The sequence below is a fragment of the Delphinus delphis genome, chromosome 4 (genome assembly GCF_949987515.2).
Source record: "Delphinus delphis chromosome 4, mDelDel1.2, whole genome shotgun sequence".
Taxonomy (NCBI): domain Eukaryota; kingdom Metazoa; phylum Chordata; class Mammalia; order Artiodactyla; family Delphinidae; genus Delphinus; species Delphinus delphis.
The window spans coordinates 55,580,039-55,604,213 of record NC_082686.1 but is presented as its reverse complement, the minus strand read 5'-3'; the positions used below and the strand labels follow the sequence as shown (position 1 = coordinate 55,604,213).

Sequence of the window (24,175 nt, the reverse complement as noted above, 5' to 3'; positions counted from 1 at the left end):
TTCCCTTAACAGGTTTTAAAAATTCACAAAAGTATTTAAAAAGTATTCACGTGTATTTGATGTGACAGAGATGGCCCTTATTGCCTACTTTCTTTTCAGTTCCTAAAATGCAACATAAGTATCACTGACAATTGTTGATCAACAATATAATGTGCTTATACTCGCTCTCTGGGTTTCCTTCTGACCATCTGAGTAACCATTTTCAGGCAGAAATTTCAGTTCATATGTTGCTACTGACCTGCCACAACTGGCAAAATGTCACTGAAGTGTCACATGTAAAAGAATGAAAACATCAGAATGTCTCTAGGTTAGAGGCTGTGACGATTCATGAATTTTTCACAGATAGTGATTCTGTGAAAAGTAGCAGAAAGTTAATGCTGTTGAAGGGAATAGTTTTAATCTGGGCTAAAGTTTGGATTTTTGTTGGATTTGGATTATTTCCTGAGGGTGCACTAGAACAAATGGGGTTTTATGGCTAGTTGTTGTAATAACACTCATTTCTATTTCCACGATCTTAATGTTACTAGAACCCAGATGCTGCGCTTCATGGTTAATACTGTTAGGGCCTTGTTAGGGTTAAATGAGCTCCTATATGTAAAGCACAATGCCTGGCCCTATATGTATAGCAAAGATTACATCAACACCAACAGTTGTCACTGCCGTCATGATTATTATTATAATTGTTATTACTAGTCCAGTCCATTTTTCATCTGCAAAATGAAGGACTGTTTCCACTAAAATTCTATGATTTGAATCAATGAAATGAAGCCAAGTTTCCCTAATGATATTACCCAGTTCATAAATTCATGGTTCTATCATTGAGACAAAACCCTAAAGAGAATGTCTCAAATATACTGAGATAGCTTTCAACGTACGTATCTCAAGGTCACTCAGGCAAACAATGGTGGCGGGACCATATTGAGCCTATCAGATGATATCTACAGTGAGATTTTACCCAAAGGTTTTATAGGGTGGGGAGAATGGAGGAGTGAGGGCTGTAATGCAGAATGTAATGCAGGTGTGAAGCCCTGAAGAGGGGGGAAATGCTGAACCAAAGCAAGGACCAGCTGCACAGTAAAGGAAGGCTCTAGATTCCCAGCCAAGAGCGTGGGTGAAGACTAAGAACAGGATCGGCTGAAACAGAACCAGTTTGTGTGCTGGTTCAGCCAATCAGCTATCCTGGAGGAGCAGCTGGGGATATTTCCTAGGGGAAACTGTAAGCAGAGAGAGGCTGTTCTCTATGGGGTGCTGGGGGCTAAACCATGGGCCAGGAGAGAGGGGCTAAGGATTCCAGAATGGACAGAAGTGTTCATCAAACATGGGAGCAGGAGAGGGCAAGAGGAAGGATGAACACCTTCTGTCCTGCTGAGCCAGATGCTTACGGTGGCAGGATGAGGGAAGGCCTGGCAGTGGAGGCTCACAAGTCTCCCCCAGGCTGAGTGGCTTAGAGCACGTGGCCAGCTTTACCTTGGGCAACACCAGGTATGAAGGAAACAGGCTCCAAGGTGCAGCATCTTCAGACGCTCTTGAGTTAGCTCACCTTATATGATTGCACTACCAAGTAGTTCACACGTAGGAATCCACAACAACCCACTGCACTGAACATGTCCCATCTATTCAAGTCTACAAACCCCTCTTCCAGAAAGAGAATTCAATTGTTATGAATTTTGAGGGCAATATTGGATGATATGAAGAAAAGTCTTAGAGTAAGGCTGACTGGATCTTAAATCCTGGATCTACCCACACCCCAGTTTTGCTACTTTAACTAGTTTATTTAACGTCTCTGAAAATCAGTTTTCTCTTCTGTAAGATAAGAATAAGGCTACCTATAAGGCTGCTGTTAGAATGAGAGAGATGCATGGAGAGTGACCAGCACAGTCACTGGGACGTGGGCTACTCCCGACCTTTTCTTAAAATATATTAATTGTCATTCTTATACTTAGTAATAAATAATAAAACAGTTGTCTTCATATGCATATCAGCTTTATAATTTAACTTTCTACCTTCATTTCAAATTGATTATACTCTTAAAACAACTGTGATTTATGGCGGGGCATGAACATCACCTGGAGATCACACATTCACCTGTGGCTTTCCCGTTGGACAAAAACATATGACTGATTTCCTGATTTTTTATTAGACTTATAAAATTTCATCTCTTTATTGGTAGCAAAAACTTAGTTTTTAAATCTTTAATCTTTATAGATATAAAGTATACCTTATATTTTCTGTACATTTTAGAGACCATGAGAAAGCTTAAATTTGAAGTTTCCATGCATTTTTTTCTCTTTCTCTCATTTGAACCCCCCTCTACAAAATGATAACATATTAATGGAGCCAAACTCCTTCAGGAACCTGAGGAACTGTCACGTTTCCATATTTTGACCCCTGTTTAACTCTTTCCTGTAATCTGCTCCATCCTAAGAACAAGATATATAAATCTATAAACATGTTGGGAGTAAAATTATTTTTGTACATAGGCTCCCAAACTCTCCTTTCCTGAGGCTCACCAGAATGGCTTTGTCTGCACCCAATTTTCCCCTCTCCTTCAACCTCAAAGGAGGATCCTGCCCTTGCCAAACTCATTTTTTAGGATTTTGTGATGCAGAATTAGGAGAGAAGTTGGTGGAAGAAAAGAATGAAATGTTCTCATGGTAGGGCTGGCAGTGAAGGAATAGGGCCGTGGAGATCGCTGAAGACTGAGCAGCAGGGTGTACGTGGAGGAACAGATGGGAGAGGAAGGCGGTGTTGTGAAGAAACCCATAAATGTCTTGCAAGTTGTGTTCTTTCCAGAAATGAAAGACTTGCTGTTATTTTGAAATTAATTTTTGATGGCTGGACTGTATTCATGACTATGTCATTATTCTGGAATAATAATTATTATTAATCATTAATAATAATAATTAATATATATTATTAATAATAATTATTAATATTATTATATATTATTTATATATTTATATTTATTATATATTATTTATATTATTTATAAGTAATAAATTTATATATTATTTATATATTTATATTTATTATATATTATTTATATTTATTATATATTATTTATATATTTATATTATTATTATATTATTAATATATTAATAATTATTATTAATATTAATTAATTATTATTAATCATTATTCTGGAACCATGTGGGTCATAATTTTTCTAATTAGTCTTAATAAGGTTAAATTCATGTGAGACTAAGCCACAATGATAAGAGCCACTTGGAGTGATGGTTAGATGTTAACATTGCCTACGAAGAGACACGGATAAGAAAAACAGCGTAGGTCCGTGGTTCGCAGATCTTAGGATACATAAGAGTCACCTGAGGATCATTTTACATCTTGGACCCCATCCCAAGTAGTTTTGATGCTTTGTTGGGGTCAGAGTCTAGGAATCTGCATATTTCATTGTCCCCACATGATTCTGACACAGAGTGTTTATGAACCCCATTCTGGCTCAAGGCCAGTGTCAGTCTTCTCCAGAGTTCTGTGTGCCATGGGGGCTCCTGTAGCTCAACCACAGAAATATAATCTTAGCAGTGTTCCTTTGGATTGGCCCAAAGGAAAGTCTCTAGACGTTTTCTATTGCATGCTTCCTAGTCATTTTTGCAGAGACATCTCGGCTTCTCTGGGGCTCTTTATCTCCCCTCACCCTTCTTTGTAATCTATAGATCAACTGAAGACAAGAATTGTTTTTTTCTGTTTTACAGAACAAGCATTTATCTAAAACCCTCTCCAACACGAACACAAGCTATTAAATTACATTCACCGGGGTTGTCTCACCAATGCAAATTTCTACAAAATCTTAATAGGACGATAATTGGAAAAAAGAGTAGTAGGCTGCAGATTGTAAGGATTAATTTGCCTGACTACATAACAGAATGCTGCAATGAAAACACGAAATGTTTTGCTTACAGGGGCCTTTGAATGAGGCTGCATCTGTCTAAGTAGAAATGTTTCCTCACCCATAATCAACTTTGGCTGTAGATTACCCAGGTTGCCCATTTGTAAACCACACAATGAAAATATTTATGCTTGTCTCCTGGTAGGGTTTGCCTAGAGCTTTCAGAGCCTTGATTGGAAGGTGTTAGGACCACCCACCCATGGTGCCTCATCATAAAATACCAAAAGTTCTAAAGACAACATTGCTCAATCTAGCCTGTCGCCATTCATCATGCAGGTGACACAGAAAATTGTGATCCCTGAAGCGGGACTCAATGTGAAATGAATCATCATGAAATATATGATTTTGTGGAAACGCTGGAATATCAACTTGCCAGCTCAGTCCTCACAGGGAAGATGCTTCTGTGACCTTTTGATAAACATGCACAGTAACTACCCAGGAAATGGCTGTATTGATTGGTCAGCCCTGGAGACACAGGAGTAAGAAGACCTAGGAGCAGATGTACCCATGATTAGATACTGTTCCACCTAGCTTATATCCTCCATACCTGTCCATCCTGTAATGATCATGTCCCACCAAATCTGGAGATGATAACTTGAAGATGATACTCATCTTAAATAAATTTCAACTTTATAATAATGTATTTCCCTTGTCTCAGCCATAGCTCTGCTAGGGATTAATAAGTGAAGCGGTAGCAAGCAATAAGAAAGGCAGATGGAGAAAAGGTAAAACCACTTAACGTTTTGGATACTTGAGCCAACTTCCTTTAGGAAACCATTCTACCGGACTCCTGTCTGTTAGCAGATGTCTTATCTCTTAAAAGACATATTAATTATTGATGGGCTAAAGATGCCTGTTGTAAAAATCTAATACCCAAAGGTAGTGAAATGATTTTTAAATATTTTCTTTTTTTTCTTTCTTTCCACAGTGTAGAAAATTTTAAAGTGTAATACATTTTGAAGACAATGCTATAGTGATTAACACACTGGCTTCCAATATCTGAGATGTTGTTGTTGTCTTAAAAAAAAAAAAAAAAAAAAGCATTAACCAGCCAAACAGGCTTGCTTCACATCCAGAACTGCTGGTGGTTTCTCAGTTACTTTTCTTAGAGACTTGGGGGAACTAGACTTAAAAGCTTAAGACTCAAATCAAACACATATCACTTTACAGACCAATAAGCCTAAAGCCCTTTATCTCCAAGGGAAAGGGGTACGTTATATCACATTCTGTTTTGTAAATAGGACTTGATATCCCAAATATTCCAAAGAGAATGCAGCAGATAGCATGTTTTCCTGGGCTGAAGATGCTACCATCAGCAGCTGAAAGCACATGGAGAAACAGTGGAGAGTGAATCAGACACCTGCCTAGAGCTGGCCACCTTTCTCAAAACAGCTGAGCCTTTGGCTGAGCAAGGTTTGAAGTATATGATTCTTAAGAATGGCACGGGCTGTTTCTGTTTTCAACTGAGAATGTTTTACAGATTTAAAACAGAACGAGGGGAACTACCTGAGCTTGCACCCCTTAAACAATCTTTTCTAAGATTGAATATAACAAAAATCATTATTAAAAAAGAGGCTAGGGGACACACAGTTTTTGAAGCACAAGCCTACTGTGTCCCCCTCTGCCTGGCAAAGCAATAAAGTTATTCTTTTCCACTTCACCCAAAACTCTGCCTCTGAGATTTGATTTGGCACTGGTGCACAGATGCCAAGATTTTGGCTTCACTGGCATATGTCTGCATTATTTCCTTTCAGGTACTTTGATTGAATATGAAATGAGCTAACATGTAAAAGTGATTATCTGAGGGATACTGCTCCCTCCCCTCCCTCCCTCCCTCCTTTCCTCCCTCCCCCCCCTTCTTCCTTCCTTTCTTTCTCTTTCTCTCTCTCTCTCTCTCTCTCTCTTTCTTTCTTCCTCTTTTTCTTCTTTCCACCAGGACCAGGGGAAATTTCTTCCTATACTGCACATTAGGTCCAAGATTAAACCAAATCTGCCATGGCTTCAAGTTCAAGGCTCTTTCTGCTTCACAAACCTCTTGCTGTTACAATCTCTGAAAACCATGTCTAATACAAAAGTGTTTCTGAATTTTGAATCTATTGGAGTCATAATGTCATGTTGATATGCTTTTGGAGAATTTGAGAGGTAAGGCTGAATTCAACTTCTTACTGAAACCGAGCAAGACCCTGTGGGGCCCTCCTGGGCACAAAAGCCTTTCCAGGTCCCCCATTTCTTATTTCCAGGGTAAAGGTTTCAGCCTCCTAGACCTGCCCTGAGTTCCAAAGGGCCGATTCAAACAGCTACTAATCAAGGAAAGAGGGAATACAGTAACAAAGGAGGAACAATCAAGAAACTATAGTGCAGCAATTAAAACAGGATCCTGGTCCCTCCTCAAGAAAAAAAGAAAAAAACAGAAAAAAAGAGGCTAATAAGGGGACTTCCCCGGGGGTCCAGTGGTTAAGACTTCGCCTTCCAATGTAGGGGGCACAGGTTCGATCTCCCCTGTGAGGCCAAAATTTTTTTTTAAAAAAAGGCTAATAAATTTTGATTCATACTGAAAATGATGCAATTAAAAGGAATCCTGGAGATTAGCAGTCCAAAAACTTCCACCAGTTTCTCTAAAACAGTACAGAATTTAGCTATGTTTCCCTTCAATTAAAAATTCGTTCCTGGTCTTCTCGCTGAGTGGACGACAAAACCTGAAGATATTCAGAAGAAGACAACTGCTGTAGGGTGCTCAGTGGTGAGGACTCAGCCTTCCATCATGGCATTTGAGAACCTTTTTTTTTTTTTTGTCATAAGAAGTAGACATTTTCTCTAAAAATGTACTCACCTATTTAAAGTTACTTGTTTTTGTACACTTTATACCCATTTAAAAAAATTAAGTGCCAGGGAAAATTTTATGCCAAAATCTTGTGGGTTGTATTAAATTGTACTGATGGTCCTGCTCATGAATGATGACTTTGCAAATAAAAAATAATTGGTCTTAAATATTTATTTCCCTTTCCACCTTGCTTTCCATAGGATGGATGTATTGCTGCTGTAAATCTAGTAGTACAAGGAAAAATGAAGCAAAACTTCTCCATGATGCAGATGGAAATGGTTCTATTGACAAACGGGAACTACTGAACATCTTCGTGGTAAGTGAAGTAGTAAAGTATCCTTTTCAGGTCATTATATAGTTAATTCAATTTTCTTCCCTGTGGAGTCAGTGACAGTGCCCTATGTGGTCGGCTGTTCTCGGGATATACGTTTGGAATGGCTGAAGCAATGTCAGTTTCACCATCCTGTTGGTTACTGAATGTGCAATTGTGTATCAGCATTTTCTTCTGGGTGCAGTCCACTCTGAAGCTTACAAACTTAGCAAGGTATTGAGATGAAATATAAACATGATCATGGGTTTCCCTGGTGGCGCAGTGGTTGAGAGTCCGCCTGCGGCTGCAGGAGACGCGGGTTCGTGCCCCAGTCCGGGAGGATCCCACATGCCACGAAGCAGCTGGGCTCGTGAGCCATGGCCGCTGAGCCTGTGCGTCCGGAGCCCGCGTACCGCAAAAAAAAAAATAATAATAATAATAAAGTAAACATGATGTCCTAAAACAACTTATCATGTTTTCTCTGCCTCGGTGCAGAAAGTCTGTGGGAGCAGCTAAAATACAAGATGGTTTATATAGCAAAAAGACATGGACAAAGAATAAAGGTACCTGAGGAACTAATCTTTCTGGGAGCTTGACTAAAGTATTTTCTAATAGATAGCTCAGGGGTCTCAGAGGTCCTGTCCACCTCTGAAGTTCAAGGAGTCCCTTTATAAATCTTACCCCCCCACCCTCTGCCAGTGGAATGAGGATAGTGATTACCATGGTATGAGATAAAACGGATCCCAGAGTAAAAGAGTATTAAGTGGGACACTGTGCCTGAATAAAGATATGAAGTAAAATAAACATTATGAATGTAATACACTGAATTTGTAACACAGAATCAGAACAAGAATCAGATATCTTAGAAATGATCTGGTCCAAATGCTCTCATTTATAGATGGAGCTGAGTCCCAAACATGATACATCGTATAAATCTTAGCAAAAATGCGAGGAAACATCAATGGGTAGAGCTACAATTATGACTGAATATTTTAACAAATGGACAAAGCTGTTAAAAATTTAAAACTATTTTAACAAATGTATAGTTAACCAATATATGAAAAGAATTCAAGAGTATGATAATACTAATATTGCTTCCACTTTAATCTCATCAGAAAGAGTACTAAGATATATTTTTGTAGTTGAACTTTGTAAGCATTAAAATTCAGAAATTCTGCATACATACTATATGTTGCAACACAAAATTGGGAATCTAAAATATTCTATAGAGAATTCCCAACCCCATGTAAATTTTCAAATATCCCCTTAAATATACTTATTTTAAAAACATTAAATAAGTAATACAGCATATAAGTATTAGGGGTGCCTCCAAAGCAGTACTCAGATCAGGGGTTCGTATTCTGGGATCTATGGATCTATGGCCTGTAGGAATCCTTGGCCACCCCCTTGGAATCAAGGGCAAAATTTTGCCTGCACATGATCCATTTTCTTCAGGGGAGGGAGAGGGTCATCAGATTCTCAAAAGAACTAGAAAGAACAAAAGGATAAAAGTGATTATTTTCTAAATCTTATAGGAAAATTTACATAGGTTTTCATTAGTTAAAATGTGTAGCTTAGTGAGTCAAGGAAAGAGAAATATTAAGTAGCTAGTTGAGTAGCTAGTTGAGTAGCTAGTTGAGTAGCTAGTTGAGTTTTTCCTTAAAATGTTTAGAAAGAGAACAAAATAAAAGTAGGGAAACAATAAAAGCACAGAGCAGAAATTAATTTAATAATTGGATACTATATGTCTTTGATTAAATCAATAAAGATTAAAAACAATAAGATGTAATTCTGTCAAGGGCACTGTGAGAAGAGCGCCCTTACACACTGTGGAGGGAGCATAAATGGATATAACATTCCTGGAAACTGGGTGGTCTGCATTAACAGGCTAAAATTTATCTTCATTTTTAGGGTCAACGTTACTTACTTGTGGTCAGGAAAAACAATAATTAATGTTGCCAAAGATAAACGTTCTATGATTTTACATCACAAAATCATTTAAGATAGTAAAAATAAAAAACAACCTAAAGGAGGGTAATTTTAAAATTAATGCAATGGAATATGTACTTATAAAAAAAATCAGTGGTCTACAAACATACTCTCTATATAATGGCAAATGAAAGAAAAACAGGGTAAAGAATAATACATACTGTATAACATAAGTTCTCTCAACATATGATAACAGGATGTTAAAATGGAATTCAGCCCAGGTATCAAGAGATTCGAAGGAAGTACTAGATTATAGGCAGGATTTACAATGGAAGTAGTTACATCTTAATCTCACTTTAAGGGTATGAAACGGTCAAGATGAGGGTTTTGGAGAAGGACTACTGGAGAGGATTTCTTGTGTGAAAGCCCCCACGTCAGTAGCATGAGGGTTTAAGGAGACCAGTGAGGTGTGGCGTGCCCTGCAGTTTGGGGAACATGATGTTGCAGTGTTTGAGTCACACGTGAGAGATCTGAAGAGCAGACCGTGGCAGCAGAGTAGCAGGATGCATTCCTGGAATCTGCTGCTGGGACAAAGGATGCTTGGGTTTCTCCATGGATCAGCTATGGGCCACTGAGAGAAGAAGCTGGCAGAGAGCTGTCTTGGATCTTGTCCAGCTGAGCCACTTGGAGAAGTGAGGAATCCTCAGAAGAAGAAAGCTGGAGGTAGATCTGGAGAGTGGTTCTCAACCAGGAGCGATTTTCCACTCCTATTCCCCCAGGGGACACTTGGCAGAGTGTGGAGACATTTTGGTTGTCAACTGGAGAGATGGGGAGGGTGTGGTTCTACTACTGTCTATTGTTTAGGGACCAGGGATGCTGCTAAACATTCTACCATGCACAGGACAATGCAGAGCGAGAAAGAATTGTCGAGTCCAAAATGTCAGTGGTGCAGATGTTGAGAAACCCAGACTTGGAGCCTGTAGAGGGAGCCTCAAGATATCAGCTGGAATAGGTAGAAATAGAAATACCATTCTTGCATATATGCTCAACAAAAATTTGTGTACATGATCATCAAAAGACCTGACCAGGAGTGTTCATAACAATTTTTGTAATAACCAAAAAGTGGAAATAGCTCATGTACATCAACAGTAGAATGGCTTTAAATTGTGGTATATTTTCCCAATGATATACTATAAAACAATGAGGATAAACAAACTATTGCTGTGTACAACAACATGCATGAATTCCACACACTTTAAAAAAAGTGCGTGATTCGTGTCTAGGGAGTTGCAGGAGAGTCTCAGTAGTGAAAAGGGGGTAGGAGGCCTCAGAGAAATAGTGGTCTTTAAACATCTGCTATCCGGAGAGCTCTGAAACTATATGATCATGACAGTACTTGCCAAGTCAGGGCTCTCCTGGTCCCCTTTTCTCTCCTCTCTCCTGCTGTTCACACTCAGAGGGGTCAGAGAAGGGCTTAGTAAGATGCAGGAGAAAGAGTAGATGTACTAAATGAGGAAGGAAAGAAGGAAACAAACCATGCCTCCTTGCCCCACCCCCATGCTTCTCCTAGAAGAAGAGGGAAAGTATGAGGCATCCTGACGTCTCCCTTCAAATTATTATCCTCTTAGGCCTCATCAATCTTCCAGTCAATCCTTCACTCTCACTTATATTGCCTGGAGTTGGGTGATGGACAAATTCTAGAAATTTCATAATCTTTTCTTATGACTTATGCATGCAGTCTAGTATCACTTAAGGAGGTGGGAATACTGGATGCCTAGCCTAATTTTCAAGGCTTTCGGAGCCTCTGCAAAGACACTGAGAAACCTTAAAAACTTTCATCTAATAGGCAACCTGTATCTAACCGTTACTCTTGTATTATTGGACTGTGAGATCTTAGCTTGCTAAGGCCAAGAGTGATGCTTTGCCACTGTTAATTATGATTGTTCCTTGGATTCAGGATTAGTCATGCTTGGGAAGCAGCAAGAGAGAGTTCTATTTAAGACCATGCCTCTAATTGAAATATGTTGCCAGCAGTTTTTCTAAAGATTCCTTCATGTTCAATCAGGATAGTTATGTTCAAATTCCCAGATGACTAATCCATTCTCTCTCTGTCTCTCTTTCATTTTATTAGGAATTTCTACATCAAATATGGGTCATTTAATTTAATCACCTGGGGCAAGGGTGGGGGTGGGGAGGGAAGGGTGGTTGAATCGTCTCTCTAGGAAAGCTGGAAATGTCATTTTCCCTGCGTCCCCTGAATAGCTTTTATGATGAAAAGTTGCTAGTGGAGTGTGAGAAATTCAGTGTCCTTCCAAGGCATGCGTATCTGTCTTCCCAGTTGATCACTCTGCAGAAGGGCACAAAAAAAACCAAAGGTGCCAGTGGCAGAAGCCAGAGAGGAAGGATTAGATGCTTACAGAGCATCCTTTTATATTCATCTTAAGATCAAAGATAATTAGTCTAAAATGAGAACACTGTTTTCTGGGTCCAGAATTCTTATGACAGTTACCCCTTCGATGTTTTCTCCAATGGGCTCTTAGAATCTTTTGTTACTTAATATGTTGAATGGATCCCTTTGTTCTGTAGGAAAAACCTAGACTATACTCAGTTCATTTGATTTCCAAGCCTCATTACCCAGAACTGATATACAATCTTTTTATTTGTTTTTAACAACTGAAACAGGTTGGATAGCAAAACTGACATAAACAATTGCCCCAATTCTGTCACATTGGGGTAAGAAATGTCACAAAATGAGTTTGCTTCCAGAGGAGTTGAACTCTCTGATTTAGTTTCTTTGCAGGCACTACAAGCCCTCAATGGCCAGCAAACTCTGCATCTTGAAGAATTTACCAACTTGGTATTCCATAAGATCGATACAAACGATGACAGCAAAGTAGCTACTTACCTTGGTCTCACTTTTCTTACTGAGCAGGAGTTAGTGGCAGTGTGCGAGATGCCCCATTTAGACAAAAGCATGAACCTTTCAAGCAAACCCCACTTGTAATATCACTGGGGCTTCATAATTTGACCGGTACAGTGTTCTCCAGTTGATACAATTGAATTGAATAAATATTTATTGACCATATTTATACTTAATGCACAGGGATTGAGACTTTGGTATATATAAAGAAGAGTAAAGGGAGATAAAAGGAAAAAAAGTTAGAGAATAGGAGATGAAGGGCCCTCTGCTGTTTGCTCTGGGAATTTCTTTCTACTGGAGGCTTCTCATTAACTTACAAATAAACTTGTTTTCCCTCCTAACTTCAATTATGCCATCTTCTATCAGATTTTTCCTTCCATTTGACAGTACATTTCTGGAAAGAGTTGTCCACACTTGCCTCCACTTCTGCTCTATCTTTTCTACATTTCTACTCTTTCTGCTCATTTCTTCAGCTGCGTTTTTTACCTGAAAATCTGGTCTCCTCTTTATCTCAGAGAAGGTGCACTTCTTCAGAGGTAGGAGTGAGAAGGGAGGGTGCTTACACCAAATGGCTTTAATCTGTAAACTGGGAGATGAGCATATTGATTTGAGATTGAGGCATCATATCTAGGGATGATCCTTGAGAAACAGAAAGCTTGGAATTGTGAAAATATGATGTTAGTAAGATTAAAAAGGGGTGGGGTTTCCCTGGTGGCGCATTGGTTGAGAGTCCGCCTGCCGTTGCAGGGGACGCGGGTTCGTGCCCCGGTCCGGGAGGATCCCACATGCTGCGGAGCGGCTGGGCCCGTGAGCCATGGCCGCTGAGTCTGCGCATCCGGAGCCTGTGCTCCACAACGGGAGAGGCCACAACAGTGAGAGGCCCGCGTACCGCAAAAAACAAACAAACAAAACAAACGAACAAGTCAGTTCATGTGAAAGCTTGCAAGGAACAGATTCAGACCACTCAGAGTTGATAAGGAGGCTAAGTAAAGCTAGAAAAGAACCAGAAAAATGGAGAGAGGAAGGCCCGGTGAGGCCAGTGAAAACTTTACTTGGAATATGCATCCGAAAATGGTAATCATCAAACAGGAGAAATGCCAGAGATTTTGTCGTGTTTTGTTTTCATTTTTAATCCCAGAGGTGCTGCAGGATGGCAGGGGTTGGAGTAGAGAGGATAAACCATTCAACCCAGGGTCAAAATCGTTGCTCAAAGGATGAGTATTCTGGAAGTAGACGGAACATCATGAACGTTTAAGACTTAGCATCGTAAGTGAATTTCAGAAGGACAGGTCAAGAATGTTTGAAAATATCCATGGATCCTGCTTCTAGTGCTGGCAGCGGGCGGGGGAGGGGGGGAATAGGAAAAGTGACTTCCCATAGAGAAGTATGAGGGTGGTTCAGTTCGAGGAGTCGGAAAACATGTTCCAGAAAACAGAAAATTGTGCAGGACTTTTTGTTTCCTATCTGTGCTGCTTCCTCAAGAACAAAGTATAAGGAACCAATAAAATGGGGAATGTAGTTGGAAGGGGCCTAGAAATAGAAAGAGCTGAGTTGAAAAAGGATGCGAATCTGAAAGAGAGAAGGAGTTGGGCTCAGGCAACTGAGGTTACCTGCAATTCGGGAACGAGGATCTTTGACCTATAAGAGTATCTCAGAAGGAAGAGGATACATTATGATTTCTGGACAGTTTACAGATCTAATCACACAAATCATTTTCTCTGATATAAAAATTTATATTTGAAGAAAAAATATTGGCTTTTATAAAATGAAGATATCAAATAAACTAGTTGCACTCTGGAGTAACAATGAACCACTGTTTCTTGGCAAATGCATATACGGAATTAAAACTGATAGAACTTGCTTTTACATGGAAATCATTGGAGACTGTTGTATTGTCTCGTCAAGGGACAGTGAGGTCATTCCACGTATCAAGAAAAAAGATGCTAAGATTGTTCTGTTGAACACAGACAGCTCGGTGCACCAGAGGACAAGGAAGAGAGAGTAATGAAGACATAGAGGGCTGATATTTGCAGAAGTGTAAAAGGACTTTGCCAGTATTTGACAGAGGAGAATAAAGTGCTTCACTCACACGTAAAGGGAAAGTGAGCATCACAGAGAATATTTGCAGTTGTACAAGCCTAAGTATATATACCTCAAATAAGATTTCTGTTGTTATCATTGTTTTCGAAACATCAGTGTTGGGAGAAATGGAGATGTTTGATGAGGTGTGCCAGAATAGCGTTGCCTATGTGACAACATACATCTTTTTTGATTTCTCAAAATAAAAAGCAGCAAGCACACCGTTGGTATCTGGTGATCCAATGAGTATTGAAACCAAAGGTCCCCAGCACACCCAGATACAACCAAAACAACTTCAGGAACGTATATGAAAATCCCAATTTGAATGCCAATTGTCTGCAAAAGAATGACCAACATCAAATCTGTTGGAACAGAAAAATACACAATAGCTATAGAATTCTAGACATAATTATCATGGTCATTAGCAAATCAAAGTTAGAAGATTAATCAAAAGAGAGGTATAGGGTTAATGCTAAGATAATAAAACGCTGAAGAGCCGTAAGCTCCATGAGGCCAAGAGCTATTCTGTTTTACGTACTTTGGTATTTCCTGTGCTCTCACACTTTCTGGCACATAATAGGTGCTCCATAAATAGTTGTAAAGTGAATGAGTGTCTGATAAGATGTCATATGAAAAGCAAATGAAGAAATAAAGAAGAAACAAGAGCAATATGCAATGCTATCTGTAGGAAGAAAGGCCTCTAGGAGACAAGTTTGGAAATTAACATATATTTGAAAATGCATTGCAAATGTCAAAATATAAACACAGATAGATTAGCAGAAGTTAATTACCAGTGGAAAGTAGCACTGGGGGGGCCAGAGAGAGGTTAAAGGGAGATTCTTTCTTTTTATTACACTTTTCTGTAGGGTTAGTTGTTTTTTGTTTTTGTTTTTGTTACCATAAGCATGTATCATTGCTATAATTCAACAAGTTAGTTTTTATTTTTATTTTATGAACAAAAGCATCCAGGAAGGAGATCTTGAAGAGAATCACAAGGACAGAAAATTGAAGCTCAACATTCAATATTATTGAAGAATGAAAACAGAAGGGACCTCAAGACAAGTCAGGATACATGATCAAGCATGAAATTCTGCAGACTTTACTTGGAAGTATAGCAATTGGCATGCTACCATGCGCCGCTTAGGAGTCGTTCTTGACATGATTTAGGAAGATTTATAGATACTGTTCACAACCTCAAGAGCAGAAAGTGTCCAGACGACAAAGCGCCAAATAGCCCAGGGACAAAGGAGACTTAAGTGGCTCGTAATAATAAACCATGAAAGTGAAAAGAGAGGAAATGAAAGGTTATTGAGCAGATATTTGGAGTAAAAGAAAACAGGGACAGAACATAATGGAAGACCTTTTACTGAGCGACTAACCAGAAAGACCAGTGTTTTAGACTGGAACACCATGGAATCAAACTGGGAAACTGGGAACTACCAGGAGATAATAGGGAATCAAGTTTCCTTATAAAAGAGAAAAAACTGCAGCGTTTAACACTGCTATAAAATGCTGCTAAATGCCTCTAGTGCCACCTTGCTAATGAATACAGAACTTGTCATTTAAAATCCTGCATCCTCCCTTGAAAATCTGGTCATTCTCATCTCCTGAGACACTCCAGTCCCACCTTTGCTAATTTCCCAGCCCCAGCACAAATTTTCATGAAGTTCTTATTTGAAAGAATTGAAAAACAATTCCTTGACACAGGTTGGCTTCTTTTCTAGGTTGACTTCTTTAGAGCAAGAAATGCTAATGTGAGCATGTACAGTAAATTTTGACTTTTTGGAGGGAAGAGGCAATTTTTTGGTAGTGTTATAAAAACATTTAAGATATTAATGGGAAGAAATACATGATCCATAAATATCAACAAAATAACCAGATTGCAAAAACAAGACTAAAGACAATATTCGAGCAGCTGTCCTATCACCAATAAAACTGCTGAACTTGGTAGTGAGTAATGGAAAAGCGTCCATAACACTGAACTTCAGAGTCCCCAGGAGGAGCGAATGTGTTCACCAACACAACAAACAGCCCTGAATAACGTGGATATAAATTACGTGCATATGTATATTTCAACATATAAAAACGGTGCAATTCTGAATTATGCCTGACAAAGATGGATATGTGTTTTTAAATAGAAAAAAAAAATAATGAAAACTCAGACATGATTTTAGGTCCTTCTGAGTCCCATGATCTCCAGCTCAATCATCTCTCAGCAGCTTCAGCTCTTGGCTGGTCGATCTTTTGATGGGAAGCTTCTGGATCTGCACAGGCAATCCTTTCTAGGGAGACCCAGCAACCAACCTTCTAATTTGTCTGGGCATAAATCCACAGGCAAACTGAAGAGGATTAGGAAGCAATGTGTAAGAATATCAGAAGAAGGAAAGCAATGCATCAGCCTAGGATTTCTGGGCACCTTCCACATTCACAACCCTGGTTGGCTGTGCTGGTGGGGCCGTGTGGTGAAGGAAATGGCAGTTGTAGTCAGGGCTTGATAAATGTTCGGAGAATGAATGAACGAATGCTAAGACTTAGAAGGAAAGGAGCGAGGAAAACTTCAAAATAAGTATTTAGAAATAGTAAGCATCATAAGTTGCTATAGGTAGAGGTTGGCTTAATTTGGAAAAGAGAAATTCTTTTTTGGTAAGTGATAACGTGGAAAAAGCAAATATGCAGAGTTCATGGTATTTTGAAAAACGTGATGAAACATCAGCGAAAAATTCCATCTTTTAAGTTGTTAAAAGAGGAAATCTTAAAAGTTGTCATCACAAGAAAAATATTTGTAACTATGTGAGGTGATGGTTATTGACGAAACTTACTGTGGTAATCATTTTACAATATATACATATCAAATTATTATGTTGCACCCCTTAAACTAATATGTCAATTATATTGCAATAAAAAGAATCCCCAAAAAGCATTTTCTTTCTTCTCTTTTCCACATCAGTAACCTGCATTGCTTTTCAACACAGGCAACTATCTCCCAGCACCTTCCAATACAGCTTCTTTCCTTGCCAGCAGTGAGAATGGAGAAGTGTTATTATAACTAAGTGGTCAAAACAGATTTCAGCTCCCCTGTCTCCACTCCCACTTCTCTGTGGGTCATGCTGAGTCCCTAGAAGTTTGAAAAATCTTTTGGGTTGTGAACTTAGAAGTGTGTTTTCCCTTTGCAAAGGATGGTTATTCTTCTGTTAGCTATGATCCCCCTGACTTTCCCTGGGATACATAGGGAATTCTAGTCCTACCTGCTGTTACCGGGGTTTTGCACAGACTTCTTTGGCATAAGGAAAACATAAGGAACAAAGATTAGATTTCTCTGTAAAAAAAAAAAAAAAATAGACAAAACATATATTAGTATTTTGCCATGGAAACCAAAAGGAAAGTATCTTATGAGAATGTGATGATTTATGCTTTATATTTGAGCCACTAATTGTGGCGTTTAGATATTTGTCTTTATCCATTAAAAAGTACAGGGACAGTATAACACTTGCTTTCACTTCCTGCTGACTTTCTGCCTCAGGGGCATGTTCCCTAGTTAGTGACTCAGTGTACTTCGCTTGTCCTTGGTTGACCTCCCACCAAGCCACAAACCCTATTAAGTACAATCTCCTTAAGATCAGAAAATTCATCTGTACCTTTCAACTTGAATATGCCCATAATTACAATCCAGATGATTTAAATTGAGAACCCCTCATGCCCAACCCCCAAATGTTGAAAAGTTGTCTTGTAGGATGAGGGTAGTGGGAAACAAGGCAGCAGGTGCCCATGGGTATAAGGCGATAGTTTTATAGCACTGAGCTGGTCAGCATAGACCTAAGGCTTAAGTCAAGGTGATACAATGAGAAATCAAAAAATCAGAAAAGGAACGGAGAACTAGGGAATGAATAAATGTTTAACCTTCTGCACAGCTTTGGATGGTCCTTGAAATTATTTCCTCAGGGAGAAGAATATTGAAAACAGCCTTGCAAACAGTCATTTCCTTCTGATCTTAGAAGTCTGCAATTTTCATGCTCCTATGACTTGGTCATAGCTTCAAGATTAAAGATCAAATAATCAATATCGTATAGAGATGTAAATGAATATGTGAACACAGGTACATTACCTGATGTTCTCAACTCAAAATGAAAAGAGATTTTATTCGTCACTTGTATTTTCACCTAACAACCCTACCACTGAATGCTTTTCTATATAAGGATATTCAAGGAATTGAGAGTCTGGTTGAGATGAAAGGATATAAAAAGATGAATGTCAATAAAAATGCAAGTGAATATATTGTATATGCTAGTGGGTGGTATTAGACAAAGGCTCTTGCTAATTGTTCTTTTACTATTTTCTGGGAGAATTGACTTTAGAAGAATTTATCAATGGCATGGAAAAAGAATAGCATCTTCTGGAGGTTGTTTCCAAGAGTTTCGACCTTTCCAATGTACTGAAAGTAATCTGTGTTGGGAAACAGCCAGACAGACATAGGAGAGAGGCTTCTTCCAAACCATCTGACAAGGCTTGTCTAGGGAAGGTGAAAATGAAGTGGCTATGGGAACGCCTTAGCCAGCCTTCAGTGGATACAAATCTTTCAGTGGAGAAGAAATGTGATTTTCTGTACATACATGCTATTGATTTCAGGTTTTTATTATCATTGGTATCCGCTTATGAATGACCCACTTAAGTCCCACAGAGACTGTCATAAAGATCCTAGACAGAAGCAGTGTTGCTTCTGTTTATACATTAGTCCTCTCTCTGCAGATTAGAATGGGGTGATTAAACTGAAGGATTGCCTCCATAGCTATCAGTTCAAAATAGAGCTCGCATGTATGCTTTCTTGCCCACCTAAGTTGGTCTGCATCTTGAAATAGAACTGGGTTATCTGGGCAGTGTCTCCACAGTTTAGCATTCTTAGACTAAACGTGCACTTGGCACATGTGTTTGCTGCCTCATGGCTCTTGTCGCATTTGTATATTATAAGTGACTGAGTTCTGGTCTGTTGAGAAACTTTTTTTTTTTCTGCCCTTTTTCTCCTCCCTTACTCTGAACGCTGTCTTGAATCAGTAGTAATGCCCTGCTCCGAAGGAAAAGTCTTAAACTATGTAGTAAAAGGAGAAAATTTCCAGCCGGGCAATGAGAATGTTTCCATCTGATTTGTTAAAAATCTGGGTCCAATTGTGCATGAAAATGCGATGCATCATCTGTAATTATTATGCCAGTTGGAGGTTTGATCAGAACAGCAGACAGCCAGGCTGTGCAACAATAAGCACTTGACATTTCAAACAGTCCTGACATTATAGCTCTGACATTTCATTTTTTATATCCTTTCCCAAAAATGAAATGATGAATGGGATTTCTTGATGGGTTAGAACTTTTAAAGTTTTGGGTTCTATATCACAGGCCCATTAGTACCTCTGTCAATGCCATGCTTCTTATGGAAGCACAGTGGAGATTGAAGAGGAGATGTAAGCTGTCTTTATGTTAAAAGCTTCCTAATTACACTTTCAAATTTGAGTTAAAAACACACAACTTAAACTACAAAGACAGGAGTGGACTGTCCCTATCTCCTCCATAGTTACAGATGTGGATAAACTATAGATAGAATTATAGATGAGACACACATGGCAGTAGAAAAGAAGTGTAAATGGAGGTAGGAAAGTTATAGGCAAATATATTGATGAAGATACAGATGAAGGTCATATAGATGGAAGTAGAAATATTCTAGGATCTTCCAGTAGGCTTTGAGGAGATTTACAAAGTACATAATGTAATGTAAAATATGTTGAAATAAAATGATCACAGATAAAGTAAGGCGAGAAAAATCATTGCAGCCATAATGCCACAAAGTCCTGCTCATTTGGTGAAGGTGGGCTACCCACTGGACTCTGAGCTCCCTAGCAGTAGAGGTGAAAAGGAAAACATCATTACAGTCTTACCCCAGCATCAGCCCCATCCTGCAGTAGTGGTTGATTTCATTTTTTTTCTTCACCCACATTCCTCTGAGGCACCCAATATCCTTTCCACATAAAAATGGGTCCCAGTTCCCCCTTCCAGGCTTCTGTGTTCTAATAACCTCAACCCCTTCCCTTGTTTTCCCAGTCTAGGATGGAAGCTGCTCCCTGCCATTTCTGTGTTACTTTAGTGTCTTCCCTGTGCTTTTCCAGTCCTCCAATGTCTTTTTAACCATTTTTTTGTATTAAATTCTCTCTGGTAAAATAACTGGTGTGTTTCCTGTTTCCCTGACCGGGATCCTGACTGATCCTGGGCCCTGACCGATTGAAGGGTCAGTTCTCTTTAGGGTGGGAAACTCACCCCTTCCTTTCCCTCTATGTACTGAGTCCTTACTCTGGAATTGTGCTGAGTGGGCTTGTTTAATACTAATAGCCCAGTGACGTGACTGTTATCCCCACTTTATGTCTGGTAGCTGAGACTCAAAGAAGTGATCATTTTCCCAGATTATTGCCCGATAGTATCACATGTTACAGGTTGAGCATAACAGGGAAACTGCTGGCAACAGAGCAATGTAGTCAGCAGGACCCCAGCCCAGCACCACAGAGAGGAATATGGAAAGATGGGTTTGGAGCTGAGGGTTTATAGCTTAATTACCAGCACAGATGGAATACGTGGGACAAGCCCAGTAGACAACTTAAGGACACCTCCCCACCCATAGGTACCATAGTAAGAGCATCCAAGCTCTGCTTTATCCCAGGTCCCATCTCCCACTTTATGCTTTGAACCCTGTAGTTCTCAGGTGGCCTCCCCAGGCTCCAGTCACCCTGTTGCCTCCTTGGATTCTCCTCCTCCATTCATCACCCGCTTTGGAATCATGACTGGTTTGTCTAATTTACCAGGTTCAGTTTCAGTTTTTTCTTGGATGCTGCCTGTTAGATTTCTAAGCTCTGTTCCATCACTGTACCCAGCTCTCACTCCAGATCTACCTCTTCTCAAGTTGACCCAAGGCTTATGGAGGAGAGGTGAGAGCAGTACTCCCTTCCCTTTCCAAAGAATAGCTTCGTTCATTTGTGAGAAGGGTAGGTAAGCCCACAGGGCATACACTTGTCAGCTTCTTAGGAAGATGGGTTTGTGGGTATAGTTGAAGGATGTGAAGATACTAGCTGTCTGTTATTAGAAAACAAATCATAAAATAATGTCTACTACATAGTTTTGCTGAGGATGGTCCTAACAAGGAGATGAGCTGAAATTCAGGTACAAAAGAATTTAGATTAAATCATGGATAGGTGAAGTCAAAAAAAAAAATCTGGAAAAACAGAACCATATTCTTTCCTTCCAGTCTCCATCTCTTAAGACCATATCTCCCCAAAGTCATGTTCTTCTCTATGGTTTCTTCTGTAACTTAGCATTGTGACGCTGAGTCCTAGGAAATAGTCCTAATTGAAATATGAGGTCATGTTACTTTAATGAACTGAATATTTTAAAGTAAATTTAAATTCCTCCTTTAGATGATAAGCTTTAATCAGAGCCTCTGCCCAGTGATTTTTTTTTGAATTTTTATTGTATTTATCAGAATTCCATGTGTTTCCCCACTAATGGTTTTACAGTAAAATTTCAGGCAAGGGATTCCATGACAAGTAGGGACTGATGTGTGAAGAACCTCAACAACTTTAACTTCTGAGACTGTCACTCCCATTTATCAAAGGGCAGTAGAATTATAGCATCTAACGAGATCCTAGATCTTCCAATGTATTTTCCTCTTTTTAAAAAATAATTCCTTGATGTTTTGAAGGAAAGTGACTCTATTTTAAGAAGAGAAAAAGATAAAAGGGAAGGTATTAAAGGAGCTAATAATCTTTACCTTTATAAAAATACCCCCCCCCCCTTAAAAAAGAAGGCTGAAATCCTATCACTCACATCTCTCTACATAAAGATGCAGCAGAAGGAATATGGCCTGTTTCTTTGGCCCAAATATCCACAAAGAAGGGAAATAAGAAGGGAAAACAGATGAGTGGCAGCTGGCGCAGGATGAGAATGAGCTCTCTAATGCAATTTCTCTTCTTTCTCCTCAAGTCAGAGACTGGTGTGTAGTTGTTGCTTGCCTTGGTCCTTTCTGGCACAGAGAGAGGACACTCCCCCTAGAGAAGTCTACTGACATAGAACTGTGGTTTAAAGCAGAAGAGTATGCTTGTGGGGACAGCAGAATGGTTTAGGTGGGGCAAATATTTCCTTCATTTTTCTTTCCAAAATGTATTGGCATAAGTGTAATGGGAAAAGAAATGAGAAAATATGGTTTGTTTAAAATTAAGTATATGTCTGAGAGGCAAATGAAGAGGCCTAAAGGAAGGGTTACTGCATTAAAGATGAGTGCTGGAAAGAGCCTGCCTCCTCTGCTCCCTCCCTCACCCACCAAATTTATATTAGAGTAACCTTTAAAATGAAAATGAAATACAGAAAATTCCTGACATTTAAGACCAAGCTAGGGTCTTATGCTTGCTGAAGAAACCTAAATCGTTAAAACAGTGTGGTCAGGGAGTAGCTTTTTCAATACTCAGAGTCTGTGGGGACAGCTGTAGTTAGGCAAAATTGGACATCCAGACTAAACCCAGGGAATACAAAGTTTTATCAGTAGGATGACTGACAAGATTGAGAAAAATACTTGGGGAGGCAGAATTGCTTGGTGGAAAGATCAGTGGCCCGGATTCTTGTGACCTTTGACAAGCCATTTACCCCTCTGAGTCTCGGTCTGCTCAGCTCACAAAGCAGTGTGGGTGTGGGGAAAATCTCTGAGGTCCCTTCCATCTTTAGTTTTCTATGATTCCATGACACATTCATAATGCAGGGAATGACACCTCAGTACCTCAAGAAGATTAGTTGCTTAGAAACAAAATTTAAGAGAAAACTTGTTTGACACAATTTGCATGAAGCCCAGATTTCTTTAGACTCGTGGCCAGTGAGTTTCAGGTTGCTCCCTGTGGGCTCTATGTTTCCGTTTGTTACTTTGGGGCCTAACCCCTCAATCTGAGTTGCTCCCCATCCTGAATGGAAGGGAAGATAATTGACAGGCTGCCTACAGAGAAGTCACCTGAAAGTCTTTTTCAAAATAAATGTTTTGATATCCCCGATATCCCTGGTGATTCTAATGCATGACCAGGTGTTGAAACCACAACTGCCCACATCTCCTCTCTGAGATACCCACCCCCGTGGTCATCCATCCACACTGTCTCCCAGCATTGATCTTTTTAAGTTCTTTGGAGCCATGGAGTCCTGCATACTTCATTTATAACATACAACAAAAAGATCAGTCTTGCATGTAGGCCTGCAGACTAATTTAAATCCTACCTCCCTCACTCATGAACTGTATTACCCTTTAAGTCATTTTCCCTCAATGTGTCTGAGTTTCCACACTCATGAAATGAGATTAAAAATACTCCAATGAATTGTTATGAAGATGGCAGGAGAGAACATATATAAGCACCTACCACAGAGCTTGGCCTAGTATACGCTTAGTACATGCTGTTTCTCTAACTTTTAGAATATTTAAGGCCTTAGATACATGGAGCTAAGCCTACTTCTTAGGGAATAGATTCCATTCTGGCCTAGGGAGAGACTATATGCTTGTCCCAGACACTTTAATCCCTAGCTTCTCAAGCCATATTTAATTGGCTCTTCTAATGAAATCTGAGAAAAGAGTCATCGATAAACTATTATCTCTAGGTGGGCAAAACCTTTAACATGCCCACAGGGAATGGGTCATCTAACTGTCAGCTGCAGACTTTTACTATTTTGCCCATGTTCTTCAAATGACAATGAACCCTCATATGCATTTACAGACAAGAGTCTTACAATCAGACTGTACACTTGGTCCCTGCTCCAGTACATACGATCATTCCTTCTGATCACGCACTTTACATTTCTATAACATTTTATACTTTTATGAGCATCTTAAGAAACATAATATCAAAACTATTCACAATTTATTAAGATAATTTAGATATTACGATTATCATATTATGAGCAATCCATATGAATATTGAATAAAATTGAATAAAATTCAATAAAATTGAATAAAATAAAATTGAATAAAATAAAATTGAATTCAATAAAATTGAATAAAATAAAATTGAATAAAAAAATATATCCAGAACTTGACCCCATTCTCTACCAAGCTAACACCTCCCACACAACCAGAAGCTCCAGGCTGCCATCGTCCCTCACCTGGATTATCATAGCAACCTCCTGACTAGACTCCCTGCTCCCACCCTCTTCCCTCCA

General features: G+C 39.3%; 1 protein-coding gene across 1 annotated transcript in view; it reads left to right on the top strand.

The window, feature by feature from the left end:
- The window catches only part of GUCA1C (guanylate cyclase activator 1C), a 33,041-nt gene extending 14,605 nt beyond the window's left edge, over nt 1-18,436 (top strand). The window contains 4 exon segments of the mRNA XM_060010131.1: nt 6,929-6,980; nt 6,983-7,044; nt 11,768-11,901; nt 18,307-18,436. Of these exon segments, the coding sequence (XP_059866114.1) occupies nt 6,929-6,980; nt 6,983-7,044; nt 11,768-11,901; nt 18,307-18,436 (378 nt within the window).
- The last annotated feature ends 5,739 nt before the right edge of the window (nt 18,437-24,175 follow it).